This window comes from Pleurodeles waltl, chromosome 5 (assembly GCF_031143425.1).
Source record: "Pleurodeles waltl isolate 20211129_DDA chromosome 5, aPleWal1.hap1.20221129, whole genome shotgun sequence".
Classification (NCBI taxonomy): domain Eukaryota; kingdom Metazoa; phylum Chordata; class Amphibia; order Caudata; family Salamandridae; genus Pleurodeles; species Pleurodeles waltl.
In genome coordinates, this window is record NC_090444.1 from 405,870,917 (window position 1) to 405,890,884 (window position 19,968).

A 19,968-nucleotide genomic window follows, 5' to 3' on the forward strand; every position below is an offset into this window, starting at 1 on the left:
GGTTGTCTATTTAGATGCTATTCTTATCTTCTCCACTCATCCTGAACAACACACTAAACATGTGCTCCAAGTCTTAAAAAGGCTTAGACAACACCATCTTTTCTGCAAGCCAGAAAAGTGTGAATTTGATCAGACTGAAGTAAGGTACTTGGGGTACCATATCAACCAAGCAGGAATCGCTATGGATTCAGACAAAGTTCAAGCCATTCAGGATTGGCCATCTCCGTCCTCCCTCAAAGAAACCCAGTGTTTTTTAGGACTGGCCAATTTCTACCGTCAATTCATAGCCGAATTCTCCCAGCAGACCAGTCATATAACTCACACCCTTAAAAAGAAAATCTACGAACAGGTTTTCATTGGACCAAAGAAGTGGAAACAGCCTTTCAAACACTAAAGCACGCTTTCACTCAAGCTCCTATCTTATGGCATCCAGATACCACCAAACAATTAATTGTTGTCACTGATGCCTCAGAAAGAGCCATAGAGGCCCCCTGGCTACAAAGACAAAGCGATGATGGGCTAGAACATCCCCTATTTTACCTCTCCCACATACTCTGACTATGAACGTAATTACTCACTGTTAAAATGAGAATTGCTCGCCCTAAAAACGGCTTGTACAGAATGAAGAAAATTTCTCATGGGATCTAAAGAACCTTTTGAGGCTAGAAACGATCATCGGAAATTGCAGTGTCTAAGAAACTTTCAATGTCAAAATAGTCGTCAAGCTTGATGGTTTTTTTCTTTAGCCAATACGACTTTTACATCATGTATATCCCTGGATCCCAAAACATCCTGGCTGATGCACTATCACAACGCTATCCGGAGTGTAATGATTCTACCACACAAAACCTGATTGAGCCTGATAAGATCATTGGAGTTGTGCAATCCTTTCTTGACAAGGTTCACTCTGAGTATTCCATTCTAACTGAGACTGAAATGAATAAATTATGTCCACTATTACGTAAGGATAAGGAATACTATTTTCATAAGAAAGCCTTGTTCTTGCCAACTAAAACAGTCCAAACTGAAGCTCTACGAATGTGCCACGGCTCCCCAATTGCAGGTCATTGCGGAATCAAGACCACCCAAGGTTTCCTTCTGCGCTCCTTTTGGTGCCCTACTCTTAAGGCTGATACTGAAAGCTATGTGACTTCTTGCCCTATCTCTGCTCAAGCAAAGATATCCCATAATAAACCAGCGGGATTGCTCCATCCCTTACCAGTTCCACCGACTCCATGGCACACAGTATCTACAACTTCATGTGTTCTCTGCCTTGCTCAACGGAGAATCGAGTAATAATGGTGACAATAGATTCATTCACTAAGATGGCACATTTTACCGCATTACAAAAGTTACCCACAGCCAAAGAACTGAGTAAAATCTTCATTCAAGAAATCTTCCGGCTTTATGGACTCCCACAAGTCATCTTCTCAGACCGTGGTTCTCAATTTATCTCACAGTTTTGGAGACAATTCTGTAAAACAGTCAAGATTGACATGGCTCTTTCCTTTGGTTTTCATCCTCAGAGTAATGGTCAAAATGAACAGTTAAGTCAAGGACTTGAACAGTATCTACAAAGTTTTTGTAATGCTACGCAAAATTACTGGTCCATGTATTTACCCCTTGCCGAATTTTCATATAGTAATGCATTACATAGTGCTTCAAAGGCTTCCCCTTTTTATTGTTCATATGGTACCACCCTAAAGCCTTTCCTAGTATACTCAGAGAATCAGTTACACTTCCTGCCATCACAACGTTTGTTCGAAGACTACGTACCATACAATGTGTCATACAGTCTAATCTTCAAGCCGCCAAGATACAAAGAAAAGAATGGCTGACAAGAGATGTTGTGAGGCTCTGTCATATCAAATTAATGATAAGGTCTGGCTTTCCTCCAAGTTCCTACCCTTACAGTTAAACCAAAATAAGTTTAGACCCCGATACTATGGTCCTTTTCTGGTTCTTCAAAAAATCAATCCTGTCTCTGTCTCCGTCTACCCCGGACGTGGAGAATACATCCAGTATTCCATGTTTCTCAGCTTAAACCATATGTACCTGATCCTTTTCACAGACAATTCTCCTATCCTCCTCCTCAATTGGTGGACAACGTGCTGGAATACGAGGTCCAGGAGATTTGTGACTCCCGGTATTTCCATGGACGCCTTCAATATCTCATCCATTGGAAAGGCTATCCTATGAGTGAATGCTCCTGGGAGGATGACACTTCGGTGCATGCCCCTCTCTTGGTCAATCATTTTTTCTGACTTTTTCCTCACAAACCTGGGGACTCGGGGGGACCTACTGTTGCGCTGCTCGTCCTGGTCTGGTCGGGTCACGGTGTGGGCTGCGATCCATTTTGCAGGCCACGGGGCCCATCGCACCCCCTTTTTCCAGCCTCGCGTCATCCTCGCCACTGTGACGAGGATGGGAGCCCAGACGTGGGCTTCGGTTCTCACCGTGCATTTCGCGCGGCGTGCTGAAAATATGTGAAGGCCCTCGGGCCCCCTCCTCAGCCTCTCACTTACCTGGGGTTTCCTCTTGGGCTTTCTCTTTCTCTTTTTTGTTCTTCTCTTCTTGTGGGAAGCCATTTTTCTGCTATCCCATCATGCCTTTCCCTTCTCTGGTTCCCTGCATGCACCTGTTTCCCTTCTTCCTATGGCATTTTTCCTATCTGGTTCTATTTTTTTCTCCCAATCCAAGATGGAAAAGTATAACTTCTGTCTTTCCTTTTCCTGTTCATCACTTCCTGTTTAGGGGTATATAAGGGCCTTGATTTATTTTCTCCTTGCGTTGCAACACTGCTCTGTGGTGATTACGCTCCTGCTGGTTTTCTCGTTGATGTCCAGTTTTTCTCCAGTTTTTTCCTGTTTTCCCTGCGCTTGTTCTGGTTTAAGATTCAGATTTTTCCTTGTGTCTTCCTTTCTTCCAGGGAGTTCCCATCTGGAGGTCTTTTCCCTCTGGGTTTTTTTCTCAGGGACTCCTTCTGGAGGGCACAGACTGTATTGGCGTACACTGTCAACAGCACCGAGGCTACCGGAAAGGGTCGCCCCTACCTCGGCCAGAGACGGACCTGCAAGAACCGAGGCGGCACCCCATCCCACTCTGGTCTGGACAGTAAGCCAAAGCCAAAGCTTGACACTTCCCTACCCTGATCCTAGACCAACAGAGGGACTGCCGCCAGTTGCTGAGGTAGTTTGCCTCTTTATTTTCCCTTACCCCAGGGCTCACTACATGGTGTACCCATGATATTGATACTGGGGACAGCATGCCTTTGAAGGATAACATTTACAGGTTGTCTGACATGGTGATATACAGCATTAAGGAGGAGGTCTACAAGATGCTAGCATTAGGTGTTAATCGAGTCCTGAAATAGTCCTTGGTCCAGCCCAGTGTTGTTGGTCCCCAAGGCTGGCCCTCCAGGTGTCTCACCCGACCTTAGGTTCTGTGTAAAACAGTGGGCTCAATACAGTCACTAAGACTGATGCTCATCCCATCCCCAGAGCTGATGAGCTATAGCTCAGTTAGGAGCTTCCAAGTTCCTCAGCAAGTTTGACTTAACGTGGGGGTACTGGTAGACTGCTGTGATTGAGGGGGATAAAGAGAGGTCTCTGTTCTGTACCTCAAAAAGGCACTTCCAGTTCTGGGTAGTTTCCTTTGGATTGAAGAACCCCCCCTCGGGCCCTTCCAGTGGTTGGCCCTGGCTCCTGGCTGGGATGGAAAACTTCAGTGCTGCCTGTCTAAATGACTTTGAAGTCTTCAATTCTAGCTGGTAGGACCACATGTGCCATTTCAAAGACGTGCTTATGCTCTGCTGAGAAAAGGCCTGACTATCAAGGCCAGTAAGTGCCATATAAGGCAAAGGTCAGTGGTATTCTTGGATCACCAAGTGGGAGGAGGCAAGGTTCAGCCCATCCTGGCCCAAACTGAAACCATCCTGGCTTGAACCCCGCCCCCCTCCCTCCCCCAGACCCACACAAAGGTGAGGGCCTTCTTAGGCCTCACTGGCTATTACAGAAGATTTGTCAACAGTAAGGCACCATTGATGCCCCCTTCTCATCAAATGACTTTCAATAAACAGAGATGTTGTGTGATCTGAACAGGTGCGTGGCAGAAAGCTTTTGGCACCTTGAAGGAGGCAATGTGCACAGCACTCATGCTCAAGGCTCCTGACTTCTCCCACAAGTTAATTGCGCAGACAGACACCTCAAATTGTGGCATAGAGACAGTGCTGTCACAGCTAAACAACAAGGTACTGGATCAATCTGTAGCCTTCATCAGCAGGAGGCTACTTCTCAGGGAAGATAGATAGAGTGCAATAGAGAGGTAAGCCTTTGCTGTGGTCTGGGTACTGAAGAAGATGCTACAGACCTGTTTTGTGCTCACACACAGGTTCGGACAGATCGCAGGCCGCTGAGATGGTTAATTTCAGATGATGGGTGAGAATGTCAAACTGTTGAGGTGGTCTACCTCCTTACAGGGAATGGACTTTACTGTGGAACACTGTCCTGGAACAGACCATACCAGTGCTATTGGTTATTCTAGGTTCTTCCATCTTAGTGAAGAGAACTCCCAAAGGGTTGAGTAGTTCTCCCCACTTTTAGCTAGGGAGTCATAAGCTAGACCTGGCATCCTTAGTGTTGTTTCTCCTAAGTTTTTGCTTTTAGACCTCCTATTTTTGCAGACTTCTTTTTTCCTTTCCTTAGGATACTTAAAGCAGCTCTTAGGCAGCCCAAAGGGTAGGGTGCAGTGTATTTAAAAAGATGGACATGAACTTTTACATTTTACATGTCCTGGTAGTGGAAAACTATTAACAAAAATGTCTCTGCTGCAAGGCCTATCTTTCCCATAGGATAACATTGGAGCTGCCTCACACTCTTTTACAAGTATAACTTCTAATTGAGAAGAGATCGCTTTTCCAAGTTTGGTGTCCTTGGAATCACAATTTAAAATCACAATTTATGGTGAAGTCAGATTTTAAATTGCTATTCAGAAAATGCCATTTTTACAAAGTTGGCATTTTCTTCTTTTAGCTATATGGTGCTTGCTGCATGTCTCTGCTCACATGTCTGGGGTGCGGTGACAGCTGAGCTTTGTGTATTCCTCCTAGACAGCCACACACAATGGGAGCTAAGTTGTTACCTGCTGGACCTTGATCTGCCATCCTGAGCAAGATAGTAGAGAGTAGCTGGACACAGCCGCACTTTCCCATGAATAGGCTGTGTCCTGACCACAAAGCACTGCATGAACCCCTGTAGTGAGTCTGGAGCCACGGCAGGAAGGACAGTGACTCTGTGCACTTCAAAGGCATTTCTTTGAGGTCTCCCAAACTTCAAAGGTCTAACTGGGTATAAGTACAGTACCTCTGACACCACCACTTCAGTACACATCTGGACCAGTGGCTACTCTGCCAGGAAGAAGGGCTGCTGTGCTGCTGAATAACTTCCACTTTGCTTGACGGCTACTCAGCTGGACTCCTGCTTTACTGTGCTGACCTGCTGCCTGCTGCGCTCTTGCCTGGGAGTGAGAAGGACTGGGCTTGCATCTCTCCAACCCAAAACCCAGATTGACTCCAAGGGTTAGCTGGCTGGCCTCCAGATATGAAGTCTCAGGGATATAAAAGACTCTGCACCTGGACTCTGCCATCTGTAAGTCTCCCTGCAAATTGATGGCAACCCAGTCCTGGACCCTTGGAAGTGGGCCTAAGGTGCTTGCTCCATCAGAACCACTGCATCCTCTGCTGTATGTGAAAAATCGATGCACCACTGCTGTTGCATAGAGCACAACTGGTGCAGCACCACTACTGTGTGGGTCGGAACAAAGGCAACAGCACATCACCTTCGGAACCACCAATGTGCAATGTTTTCCACGGCGCATGTTCCTCGCATCTCTTATTGATGGCAGCCTTGCTGATGACCCCCAAACATCAGCATCTCTACTACTTCATGGATTGGAACCATTTTTTCTGCCATATATGGCTTTTTCATCCTAACTGTGACCCTCCTTAGAGATGCTTGACATCTTTGATGTACATACTATGTGCAGAGTGGCACACTAGCCTCTGGGAGGAGTCATACTTTCCTGGGGCTAACAAGAAGAAAACAAGAGAGAACGTCACAGCATCTAGTTCTTACCAATTCTTTCAATACATAGAAAGGGGCAAATGTTATGTTATGTAGATTTGAATAGCGCACTAGTTAAATTTGAAGATATTTTGGTGCTTGGGCATGGTTGTAGTCCCTGGTCTGTTATTCGAAGAGCTAGGGCTTCTAATGTTGCTTAATTCCTCGACCATTCATTGTGGGCAATAAAATCCAACCTATGCCATTGAAAACACATAATAAACCAAAGGTTGAGATATAGCTGAATGATCTAACTGATATGGCCACTATAGAAAAAAAGCAATACACCACAACAATTCGACAGTATAGAAGTTTAACGATGGTTGTTTTTTTAGTAAAACCTGAGGTTAAGATTGGACTGTTGATTTACTCTAAGGCCAATCCAGAAGCAGCCCACAACACCCATGGATTACAGTAAACCACAAATCACTTATCCATTAAGACATACTGTGCAAATTATTGTCCCAATAAGACTCACAAAGTGTATTTATACACAATAAAGAGAATGAAATAAAGAATATTAAGCAAATAAGAGATTTGGCATTAAATACACCCATCATCTCAGAAAATAATTGCAATGCCAGAAAAAGGTATAATTATCAAGGTTCTACAAACCTCGCAAGCAATGTAAAAATACGCAGAAGTCTCAACAGTATTTCTTAAATTGACTGAGTGCCCAGAACGTGATCTGTCAGTTATTGTAAAACAGACAGCTGTGAAGTACCAGAATGCTGTGTTTTGATTGGCTAATAGCCAATCAATATCTACCCAAGAGATGTATAGATAATATCTAAGACAAGTGTCATTACAGTATCAATCCACAATCATTACACCTTTTTCTCTTAATAGCTATGAAGACCATGGCGTTCTCCTAAATAAATAGATTGTTCCCCTAACCTCACAGAATGGGCCTGCACTTGGAGACATGCTGCAGGAGTCAACAGCTTTCTTGTGTTGAAGACTAAGGCCCTCATTACGACCCTGGCGGACAGGGGAGAAGTGGCGGCAAAAACCACCAACAGGGCGGCGAGAAAAAAATGGAATTATGACCATGGCGGTTACCGCCATGGTCATTTGCCACTTCTCCACTCCGACTGCCAGGGTGGTGATGACCGCTGGGCTGGAGACTTCAGTCTCCAGCCCAGTGGCCGTCACCAGACCACCGGCAGTATCAGGACCCTGCATACCGCCATGGATTTTGGGTGGTTTGGAACCGCCACGAAATCCATGGCGGTAGGCACTATCAGTTCCTTCCCTGGCACTTGTAGGGGTCTCCACCACCCCCCTCCTCCACCCTGAGTCCTCACCCCACCCACCCACCCCCCTACAACCCCCCAAAGGTGGCAGGACCTCCATCCCCACCCCCACCCGCAACATGCACATACACACACCCCTACACGCACGCATGCACTACAACAAAACATATCCGCACACATACAGACATGCACACAGACCGACCTGCACACATTTCCCATACACACAACACCCCCGCATGCATACACGCACTCACACACCTTCTCTACATACTCACACGCACACCCCCTTGCACGCACACAACACACAACATCCCCCCACCCCGCTCCCCTAACGGACGATCAACTTACCTTGTCCGTTGATCCTCCGGGAGGGGAAGGGATCCATATCCATGGGGGCTGCTCCGCCGCCAGCTCCCCGTCAGCAGAACACCGCCACACCGAATCATGGGATGTGATTCGGTGGGCGATGTTCTGATGACAGGGCGGTGGAGGTGGAGCAGTCTTCACTTCCCCGCCGACCGCCAGCATGGCTGCTACGGCTCTCCATCCAAAAAAGGATGGAGGGCTGCCAGCAGTCATAATATGCTGCGCGGAAAACCGCCTGCACTGGCGGTCTTCAGCACGGTGGTACCTCGGCGGTCTTTAAAAAAATGAGGGCCTAAATGTGTACATGAAAATAGTTCTCATCTCTGCTGTTACAGGTTGATTGACTAAAATAGTCAGAGAGCATTCCTTTTCATGTGTTTGTACTGCATACTTAAAATGGTCCACTTCTTTGAAAATAATACAGAACAAGATCGATTTCAATTATGTTTTAAAATGGTTTTCTGATTTACAATGTTATGTGTTTAAAATATGTTTCATTAATTACATTTCAATGTAGTCCTTTGAAAGGCATAAAGAGAGACATTTTTATACTGTAAATCAATATATAATTTTAAATGTGCCTTTATTGTTTTCCTGTATTTTTCACCGAAATATGTTGAAGTCAGTACACATTCATATAGGGAGATGCAACGGCGAGGAAGGAAAGTCTCAGGAAACAGATGTGAAAAGGGGATGCCAGATTTGGGCAGGGAATATCCCATAACCATTTTAATTCTTTAAAATATATTATGAAATAAATGACTAAAACCCACATGCCCCTCAAAAATAGCTGGACTTAAGCCACATTATTCCCTCTATGCTATTTATTTCGATCTATATGAAATTCAATACGAAATGCTTCCAATTTTAGAGTTTTTAGTCCAGTAACAATAGCTGCAAAATTTGGAATTAAACTATTTGTTTGATTGTGGCTATGTAAAATGTGAATGAATTAAAATGAAACAAGTTTTAATACAGATAATTGTGAACTAATTACCTGTGGAATTAATAAAGACAAAGGAACCTTTACTGAAATTTTTTTAACGTCATAAAAAGTATGCATGATCGATTTAGTAGGTGCAACCCCAACTGTCTTAGGCTGTGATTACGGCCTCGGCGGTCCAACCTCCGGACTGCCAATACGGCAGTTGGAAGAATGCCGCCAAGCCAGTGGCCTCCCCAACACTGTATTACAACACTACTGCCGGGCTAGTGATACTGTCTACAGCAGTGTCACTGCGGCAGCATGCTTCGGCTCAGAAAATGAGCCTGAAGCACATGCCACTGAAGGCAGCTCCAGATACAATTCGGGTGCCCTATTGCCATGCAGAATGATCTGCATGGCACTGTGTGCACTGAAAGTACAGGCATAGGGGCGCACAACATGTGACCCCAGCCACACTGCTGAGTGGGCAAAATCACCCTTGGGCCCCTTCCCTGTATTTCTACTGAGCTTTTCAGTATGGAATCCACGCCATGAAAAGCTCAGCAGAAAGGCAGGTCATGATGAACAGAGAGGTGCCAACATCAGCACTGCTGCGAGTGACTACAGCTTTCCTTACCCCTGCATCAGGATCAGAGATCCTGGTGGTTGTGGTGGTCTTGGCAGTCCAGCCGCCATCATTGTAATCTGGCGGTTGGACTGCCACCACAGAAATGGCAGTCCCAGGACCACTTTATTCGTAATCAGGCCATACATTTTTTTATATTTTATTCTAGGATTACATTAAAATAGAACATGTTTGCATGAAGATTCTGCATATGGTTTGCAGATGGCAACAGTTTGGTGGTGCAGCGTGAATGGTCACAGCTGCAAATATGTAAATTAGTAAATGCATTCAGGGATGGGTCACATTTATTATGAAAATAGAATATGAATATAAGGCTCCAGTTTTTTCATTAGAACTCTGTTTTAAAATTACAAATGAACACTGGGGAATCTATTGACAGGCTGCTGCTGCCGTTGGAAGTATGTTTTATACAGCATGGGTGAAGACGATATTTGAGAATCTATAAAAAAGTTGTCCTTGCTTTAGTTCTGATTTTCATGAGAAAATCATGAGGATCTCCTCCCCTTTGTGAACGTTGGTAAATCATATTTTAAGAGTAGGCAATTGTCCCATGGACCAACGCCAACTCTTGAAAAATGAAAAGAAAACTTTTTTTTTTTTTTTAATGCACCATTTTCCTTTAAGTTAAAAAGGCTGCATTGAAAAAAAATATTAATTTATTGCAATGCAATCACAGACGTGGTGGTCTGCTGACTCCAGCTGGCATAATCCCTGTGACTTTAGCGGTCCCCAATGGGTCTCAAAATGAGAAAAACCTCATTAATATTCATGAGGTAGGTCGAGCTGTGATGCAGTGGGAATCACAAAATGTGTCAAAGACACATTTGTATATTGTATTTGTGGTTACCAAATACTGAATCGCAAACATTCACTATTTGATAATGAACTATTACCTGTGTACATTTTGCCCACAGTCCTTTCTTTAGAGTTTTTTCAAACAAGATACTCTGTCTCAAGCAAGGCATAGTACCCGGTAAATATTGAGCCCCAGGCACAATTAAGACTTTGACAAACTGGCATGTTTCTGCTGATGAAGCCTCCTTTGTTTCTACAGTTGCAAACTTTAACCCATGACCTGGTCCAGCTTGTGCCTTTGACTATTCTACATACTGAATGCATATGTTTCAAAGTATTTTTTCATGTTTTTTACTGCCAGGTGTAGTCTTTAAGACCCAAACATGACAATTTAAAAATTATCTTCATGGGCTGGGAGAACACTCCAAGTGTGTTGGGGCTTTTAAATGGCGTTACAAATGTATAGAGAACTGTTTTTGTATTTAGCTTTTGTTAAAAAAAAGGTTATAAGTGGCCACATTGAACATAGTGACTGCTCATTGATAATGCAGCATCCTCTGAAGTCATGCTGTGGCAGTACCTCATCTTAAACCACATATATCTCTACCAGTCAGGGATAGATTTGTAATTATGGAGGAGTGTTTTCCACAAGGGTAATTGACTGAATGCATGCTGTGATCTGGGGGCCCTCATGTCTGTTGCCAAACCTCTAGTGGCCCTATTCTTGAACTGTTTACCTATAAAGCTCTTTTTATGTTAATGTAACTACTTCAATGTAAAGCAAAATAACATTACAACACCCATAATGCATTCACTTAGAACTCAAAATCAGGCCCGGAAACAATATAGGAAGTTAAGTGTATGGAGCAGGTCACATTACATCACACAGAAGAGAAACCATCTGCCACTCAACAATAACTAAGGAATTATACAATAGCAGATGTTAACAAGTGCACAAACACATGTTTACCAAAAACAAATATATTTCACATTTGTAACAATATTACATCAATTAATACATCACATGTAACCACAGCATACTTATCACAATCCCGTCAAAAACATGTCCATCTTGTTCTAGCCTGGGTCACACTTATTATGATTCCCCAATCAACATAAAGCACAATTAGGGCACACGTTGCTTATTGTCAGACACTCTGCAGTGCAAATCAATGCCCATGATATGAGAACTTCAAAATAAATGATTGTATGAAATTATAAATATATATTTTTTTAAAACACACCACTGAACAACCTGCTACACAAGCCTACTATATTAATGATTGGAATTTCCACATCCACCTTGAAGATGCATACAACCAAAGCATCACAATGTCTTCAGTTCTGTAATATTTTTAAAATTTTAATAATGAAACTGTTTAAAAGGTTACCCTATTATAACTATTGTGGATGTACTGTTCACAGGACTACCAGTGCATAATAAAGTATTAAACAAATAATATGGTGTAGGCATCATCATCCACATTATATTTGAGAATCCTGACCAAAATATGCATTCAAGGGCCTGTACCGTCAAAATTATCCAAAAGTGTTTTTTTAAAGTAGGTATATACCCAGTACTATTAATAAAGTCTATGCACGTAGCAATAATTGAGTTATTTAAACTTTTATAGAAATGTTATAAATAATGTAGCAATGTTTATAAACATGAAAGAGTAATGTGTATTGTAACAATGACAATATACATAACTGTTAGAAATGGGGTCTTTGCCAGTCAGGTTACCCCCTGTCCAAGCTAGGACTCTCACTCTATTGAGGGTAAGTCACACACAATCCAAAGTATCCTGTGCCCACCCTCTGGTAGATTGGCACTGAGCAGTCAGGATTAACTTAGAAGGCAATGTATAAAGTATTTGTGCAATGACTTATGCAATAACACAGTTTAACACCACAAAAATACACCACAAAGTGTTTAGAAAAATATATAGTACGTATCTAGTTAAATGCAGGTCAAAATGATCGAAATTTAATAAGTACACGTTAAAATATCACCTTAGAGAATGATAAAAAGAGTCTTTAGTCTTTAAAAAGCAACAAGAGTCTCTTGCACACACAAAGTACCTGGTTTGCATTCAAATTCTCTGCAAGGGACCGCAGAGGAGGAGATGCGTGGAAAACAGGCAGGTGTGCGTCGGTTTCTCCGGGTGCACATAGACGATGCGTCAATAATGTTCCACGCAGGGAAGTCTTTGCATTTATTTCTGGCGTGCTGACTTGGATTCTCTTCAGGTTGCGGGATTTTTGGATGCCCGGGGGACAATGCAGGGAAATCCTGGGCATGCAGGACGAAGTCATAGGAGATGCGTAGATCCGGTGGACGATGCATGGAAAATTCTGTTGCACGGCAGGCACTGTGTCGATTCTTCTCGTAGGAAGTCGGGCTGCGTCATTCCTATGCTTCGATCTAGTGGCCGTGCGTTGAAGTTCCGCTCGCAACGCTGGCGCTGCGTCGATCTCCTCTCAGGGAGCCGGGCTGCATCATTCCGGTTCGCGTGTGGTGATTTTCTTACCGCGTTGCAGGCTGTACATTGTATTTTCGCCGCACAAGGAGTTCTTTGCAGGAGGAAGTCTTTTCGGTCCTGAGACTTCAAGGAACAGGAGGCAAGCTCTATCCAAGCCCTTGGAGAGCACTTTGCAGCAGAGCCAGAGGGCAACAAGGCAGCAGGGCAACAGCAGGGCAGCAGTCCTTTGCAGAAAAGCATTCAGGTGAGTCGTTTGGGCAGCTAGGCAGTTCCTCTTGGCAGGTTGCAGGTTCTGGTTCAGAGTTTCTTCGCCAGTGGTATCTTGTCCATAAGTGTCTGAGTTGGTAGGGTCAGAGGCCATGTTTAAATACCCAAATGTGCCTTTGAAGTGGGGGAGACATCAGAGAGTGGCTTAGAAGTGCACAAGGTCCCCTTTCAGTTCCATCCTGTCTTCCAGAGTCCCGGTAGGGGGTTTGGCAGTCCATTGCATGAGGGCAGGCCACTGTCCTTTGACATGTAAGTTTCAGACCCTCCACCCTCCCAGCCCACGAAGACCCATTCAGTATGCAGATGTGTGTAGGTGAGGCTAAGCATCCTGTGTTTGCGGTTGTCTGAATGAAATGCACAAAGGAGCTGTCAAGTAACCTAGCCAGACGTGGATTGTGAGACACAGAAGGATTTAAGTGCAGAGAAAGGCTCACTTTCTAAAAGTCTCACTTAAAAATGCTCCTAGAGGAATTATTTAGATATAGTATGCGTACACATTATACAGTCTTCAATTAATGAATAAGACAACTCCGTACTGTTAAAATCCAATATATTACTCAATAGGATTCAGGAAGTTCGAAAACATGTACAACAATTCCAACGAATGTCCATTTCATAAACAACAACACTGTATATAACACCGGTAGATCATAAGATTGAATCTCAACTGCAGATCCAGGAAGGGATCCTCCTCATGACACAGTTCTGCACAATAATTGCCTGGTTTTCCGTCCCAGTTCAAGCAACATCATGGATTTTGAATTCAGCTTGCCAAATGAGAAGGTAATGTTGACGTTTCAGCCTGTAGTGGCAGTCAGAGGTCCGTCAGCCAACATCAGGACTCAGTTGTGTTGAATCTTACCTATCATCCGCTCAACACATGCGAGTCAGAATCAAACATTGCTGGCCTTCCTGGTGAGTTTAAATAAGGAAGTGAAAGGTCATGTGACCATTCCAGTGACTATGGCAGCCATCTTTAATGGATAAAAATGCCTAACTAATACCCTGAGTTTGGAAACTGTTGTAATTACGGTAAGTATACTGTTGTTGACCTCAGTAAGTTAATAAATAAAACATCCATCAGGGCCATCAGCTCAGTCCATGTTGGTAAGATCCACACGCTGTCTGTCTCCCTAATACAGAGCATTCAGGTAATCACATGTCACATGAACAATGCAGTAACTGTGGCGGCCATATTTAAAATTAATAATGGACCATCTAAATACTCTCCAACACTAAATCTACTTTCACAACCCTGCTGTAGGTAGCCCCAGAGTCTAGCTTATCCACAGAACAGATAGAAAAGACCCAACCAATTAGTGTCAGGGCATTATTAGCAATCAACCACAACAACCAATACAAATAAATGTCAGAAATGAAAGTACAGATAAAGGGACTCACTGCCCTCATACCAACCATAAGAAAGAAAAGGACACAATAGGAAACCCTAAAAGGGACCAGACGCTCTCTAATAGAGCTGCTAGATATCGATTCAGTGTCTGCAATTGCAGGCACAGAACCATGAAAGGCGGTTAAGAACCATAACTCTCTATGTGGAATACATCACAATAACTGTTCAGTTCAAGATAGTCTATCTACGATGTTGCTAGTATCTGCCATTCCACCTGTTGATTCAAACCCTTTTTAACTATATCTGCAAGCCAAATCCATCGGTTCTCTTTAATGGTCAACAGGCGGTCCACATTTACATGTCTATTCAGTAACTCCTCCTGCTTGTCAAACATCAATATGCCTTCAGAAGTTTGTATGCCCTGATGGGTCCCCTGCTGTGCATACAAGTTAAATATGCCTGCCCATTAAATTAAATTGATATTTTAATAACTTGCTTGATTAAATTGTAAATAAAAATAATTAAATATAAGGTATTTTTATGTTTTGAAGCATCATATTTGCCTAGGTAGTACAAAGTATGTGAAATTTAAATTAAAAATATGAAACCTTAAAATGGTAAACCTTCTGAGTTAATGTCACTGATGCCGTGCATGCTGTCAGGGCTCCAGTGGATGTTTTAGTTTGCTGGTGAATAAACTGAAAATCACCACAATCTAGAAAGTGTGAATGAAACACAAATTATTTTGAAAGGGTGCTCTTTAAAAAACAAAATGACACTTCTAATACAGCAGACGAGCCATCAAACATTTCCTTTCATTTTCTGAAAAATGTTTTTATTTGTATTTTAAAAAAAACACAAGTTAGAAATATAATTACAACAAGCTGGACCACAGTCTAGCCCCATAACCTTGTTTGATATAGAAACAAGTGGCAGTATAAATTTTTGTTTGATTTTCTATTATTTAAAATGTATAATTTTTTTACATCAATGTAATTACTAAGCATTATAAGTTCTTCATTCAATGTACACTTAAGTAATATGTTTTTCCTGTTTTTATGATCCACAGTATAAATCATGCTCACACCTGGCTCACACCAAGAAAATGATTTGGTGGGCAATAGGCACAACCAGTGGTCTGCCAGCACCGCAGCTCTCACGTTAGGAAATGCTGGCAGGACCTCCACAGGTAGATCAGACTGAGAGCATTACATCAGCTGGGGAGGCCTGACTAACGGAAGAAAAAGGTGTGGTAATCAATAATATTCACAATACATTGCCTATTGGAGGTGGCATATGCCAACTTGCTGGAGCAGATCTATGCCAGAATGCAGCAGCACAAGGGAAAGTCTCAACCATCACATAGTTAGATATTGTATAAATTTGATGTATGCATGGATGATTTAAAAACAAAAGTGAGGGTCTATATTTATTGTTAATGTTCAGTACATGGTTTTAAAACACGAGCTGACTTCAGCAGAACAACACAATTGTCAAGATCACCTATTAGTCTTGACAATTGAGTTGTTCTACTGGATTCAGCAGACATATGTTTCGTACTGTACTAGCATTTGTTGTCCTTAGGTCTGGACAATATCAATAGCTAACATCCACTGATAGAAATTAATTACGATTCATAATGAACTGATAGGAGGCTGTTTGGCGGAAAGGGAGGAACATCGTTAACACAAGGTTTCTCCCACCTGTCAACCCAGTGATTTCCATACCCTATTTAAAGTCAAGGAAAATAACTGCTGGGTAACAGCTTGGAGAAGCCTCTCCTGGTGCTGCCAGCAATCACACTTAATCCAGAGTTCCGTCTGCCACAGCACCACTAGGTCACAGTAACACCCACCCACTGGCGGTGAAAATTAATAATGTCCCCCAAACGCAAATAAAAAAGCTTATATTTCATATTTATTAAGAAAACAAACCAGATAAATATATTTTCTGTTATAACTGAGATATCATTTTTTTAAAGGTTTTGTTGTCTGGAGGAATGCGGTTTATATTTTACATATTTAATTGTAAGGAACGTCCTAGTCAGGTTTTTTATGTCGTGGATATCCAGACATGGAGACCTATTCACAAATGTGTATATACACTCCTACACGACACTTAGGTGTAAGCCTATACATTTTTTTGCTATTCAGCATCAGTTTCAAGCACTCATTTTAAAAAACCATCATCTTGGTCTATTTGATAGCTAGTATTTTCTGTTAATAACTCTGTGCACAATTAATAACAATTATTTGTATTTTAAAGTTGAAGATATTAAAATATTGTTTAGCATCACGAGGCTTGAAAAAGCTGAAAAGGAATAATACATTCAAAATTGTTCCACACATGTTGCCCGAATCGTATTTTGCATTGTGCCCCACAAATCCATAAGGACTCCCTCTACGTGTGCAGTTTCTCTGCCACTGTGACAGAGATCTCGGTGTTGAAAATATAGGAGAGGCAGAGATGGAGATCCCACCAAACAGTTTATGCTGTATGGTGTGACAGTTAAGAGTTATTTAAGAGTTTCCTAGGTAACAATGTTTTTGGGAAAAATTGATATTTTGTGTGTGTGTTCATGTTTCTCTGTGTAGAAAAATCTAAATTTCTTACTTTTGCACCTTTGATTGCCAATGTGGGTATACGTGTGATATGTTAACATTCATAAAGGTTTGGTGCATGGTTTGCCTTGTCCCACATACGTTATTTGGGCACCTTACAGAGTTAATATATGTCAATATTCTTTTTTAAATCATAGTACTAATGCGGTTGTGAATTTACCTTTTATTTGTAAAGCTGCAGCAATGTTGGTTCAGAACCTCGCCCTCATATATTTCAAGGGCTCTCAGGGACACGTTGTCTGTGTGGAGTGACTGTAGACAGAGATTGCCTATTTGTACTTTTTCCCTCCACAGCAGGTGTGGAGTATTTTCCTCCATGAATCTACCAGCGGATGACAGACTCTAAATACTGAGGATGAATTATTTTTTCGACAGACGATCTGTCATTTTTCAACTACAAAACAGTCACCTGAAGGTGGTGGTGAGCGGTGCAGGTGCTGGGTGGATGGCGGTGGTTCATCCGCCTGGTTGCAAACTATAAGTAAAGCAGATGGATTATAATATCAGAGGTCAGACAAACTACTGACTTTTGACAGTTCACCCACATTTGGCAAACTCTAAGTAGGGCCCTCCGTTGTGTCTCAAATGACTGTCCCATCAGATACTCTGCAACAGACACCTCGTTTCAATGTGTTGTGTATTTATTGTCTATATTAGTTCTGATGGTAATTTTATAGCAAGCTGCATTTTTCAACTTCGCTGCCTTGTTTTTTCAATGTTTATGGCATTATATTTTATATAACTATGATGAAAACAATTACCCCTTTGTCTGTTTCACTTTGCCGTACAGCACAATTATTTAACGTTAGTTTTGTGTTGAAATACAGAATAATTACGTATTTATAAAAAATAACTTATAATAAAGATTTTATATCCGAACACTGTTTAACACAATTAATATTCAAACGTAAAACCACGAAGGAACGCTGTTTTTTTTTTTATGTAAAATGTTCTATCCTTTTATACAGAGAGAACGCCAACTGGTACCGGCTTGTTTTATTTATCTCAGGGTATTGCGGAGAGAAATCCTCCCATAACCCAGGTTAGTGATAAACATTAATTTATGGCCCATTATTTTAAGTATTTCATATTCCTGTTTTGTATTTTCCAAACATTAGCTTTGCTGTTCCTGGCTATCTATATCCAGAAGTAAATATCTGGAACCTCATAGCATTCCTTTTCAGGTGAAATGTTAAAACCCTGAGTGAGAGGCTTATACAGATTATGAACGAAAATGCATATTGTTTATTCTCAATTTTTCTAACCAAGTGAAACGACATGATCTGAAGGAAGAAAAACTACAAATTTACCTCTTCCTCTGTTAGCGGTCTCTGAATCAAATTTCGCTTTTTTGTCTGCATCATATGTCGTTTCTTAAATCCTTCCTCGGAGTTGTATAAATCGGGTAATTCAACCGATTTTTTCTTGTAATTCAAAAGCTGAGCGAGCTCTTCCATTTTATTATACTGTCTTTTATTGTCGAATTTGTGAATTATAGAAGGGTTTGTTTTCTCAGTGTAGTCAGGATTCATGTCCTGCATAAGTTGCCTTTTTTCCCACAGATCGTAATCATTATATTCTGGCAAGAACATCTTGTGCTTATTTGCATCTTCACTGTCTGTAATTTGGCTTCCCAAGTTTCTCCTTTTTTCAAAGCGTCTGTTGTTCCACCATAGGTATTTATTGTATGGGTTAAACTGACGTACGGCTCTTTTGTCTATGTCTTCATTGTAGTAGGGTTTAAATCTTACCCTGTCTTGGCTTTTCATTTCCTCTTCACTTTCTTCAACATTGCTTTTCTTCTCTTCACTGTGGTACCTTTTTTCTATGCCTTGCTCTTCAGCCTCCTTGACTGGGTAATATCTTTTTTCTTCAGCCATGTTTTCTTCAACAAAATAGTGCTTCTTTTCTTCTTTATTCTCCTTACTGTATTGCCTGTCAGACTCATCATCTTCTGTGCTTTCTTGGTAACGCTTTTTCATTTCAGGACTGGATTTAGCATAGTAATTATACGTCTTTTTCTGGTTCTCTCTGATGTGTTGTCCTTTCTCTTCATATTCAGGCTGTAGATCCCAATAAGGTTGTCTCTTTTTTTCATAGTGATGCCTCTTTTCTTCATTCTCTCCAATGCTGTACCCCTTCTCTTCATCTCTCTCTTCGCTTCTCTTCTCCCACTCTTCTTCACTACCAATGCTTTGGTGTCTTTTTTTGTCTACTTCTTCAGAACTTTGACTTTCATAGGAATTTCTTTTCTCCTGATTGCGAGGGTGATGATTGTTTCCGTAAGTCCATTCATCATAGTTTTGAGCACTGTATCCTTTTTTATTGTTGTAATGCGCGTCCTCATCATCTGATTCTTCAGACTCCTCCCCTCTGTATCGTTTCTCTAAATGGCTGATCCTTTTGTCCTCTGTAGATTTATGATGTCTTGGGTTCCTGTGGTAAGGTCTTTGCTTGTAGTATCGCTTTTCCATGTCTTTGCTTTCATCGGACTCCTCATACTCTTTTGACAGGCGTGAGTCGTGTCTTTTTATCTGCTGAGAGTGAACTTCACTGCTTTCTTCCTCACTTCCACGACTTCTCTTTTCACTGCTCTGCATCCATTCATCAGAATGTTTGTTGTACGGGGCAGATCTTTTATCATCCCCCTCTTCATTAGAAAATGCTTCCATACTTCTTCCTGCAGAATGGGGTCTCTTATCAGAATGTTCAGGCTGTATTTTTTCTGAGACTTCTTCAAGGTGTTTCTTTTCTTCACTGTTGTAGTGTACTTTATCGTTGCCATTTTCATTCGTCCCCTCACTCCTTTTCTTGGATGGTTGATAATTGCCTGTATTATGATTATCTTCTTCATTGGAAAAATCTTTATCCAAGCTGTGCCGTTTGTCCCCTTCTCCCTGCCGCTCTTCCTCCTCCTCATGTCTTTTCTCTTCATTGTCTTCCAAATAACTCTTTGCAGCCTCTTCATTTTGATGATGCTGTTCCTCGTTCATGTGCTGCTGTACCTCAGCATCACTTGGGGCTGTCAGATGCCTCTCTTCGTACTGCACATCTCCCCCATCACTTTTCTTTTCAACTTTCTCTTGATGTCCACCTAAAATAGAATGCCACAATTTTAATCTTAATTTTCAAATTCCAT

The 19,968-nt window shown here is 41.8% G+C and overlaps 1 protein-coding gene across 2 annotated transcripts in view; it reads right to left on the reverse strand.

The window, feature by feature from the left end:
• The window catches only part of CHGB (chromogranin B), a 300,313-nt gene that overhangs the window by 53,152 nt on the left and 227,193 nt on the right, over window positions 1–19,968 (reverse strand). For both annotated transcript variants that reach the window (XM_069234159.1, XM_069234160.1), the window contains one exon: window positions 18,140–19,923. In XM_069234159.1, coding sequence (XP_069090260.1) covers window positions 18,140–19,923 — 1,784 coding nt within the window. The remainder of the gene's footprint in view (window positions 1–18,139; window positions 19,924–19,968) is intronic.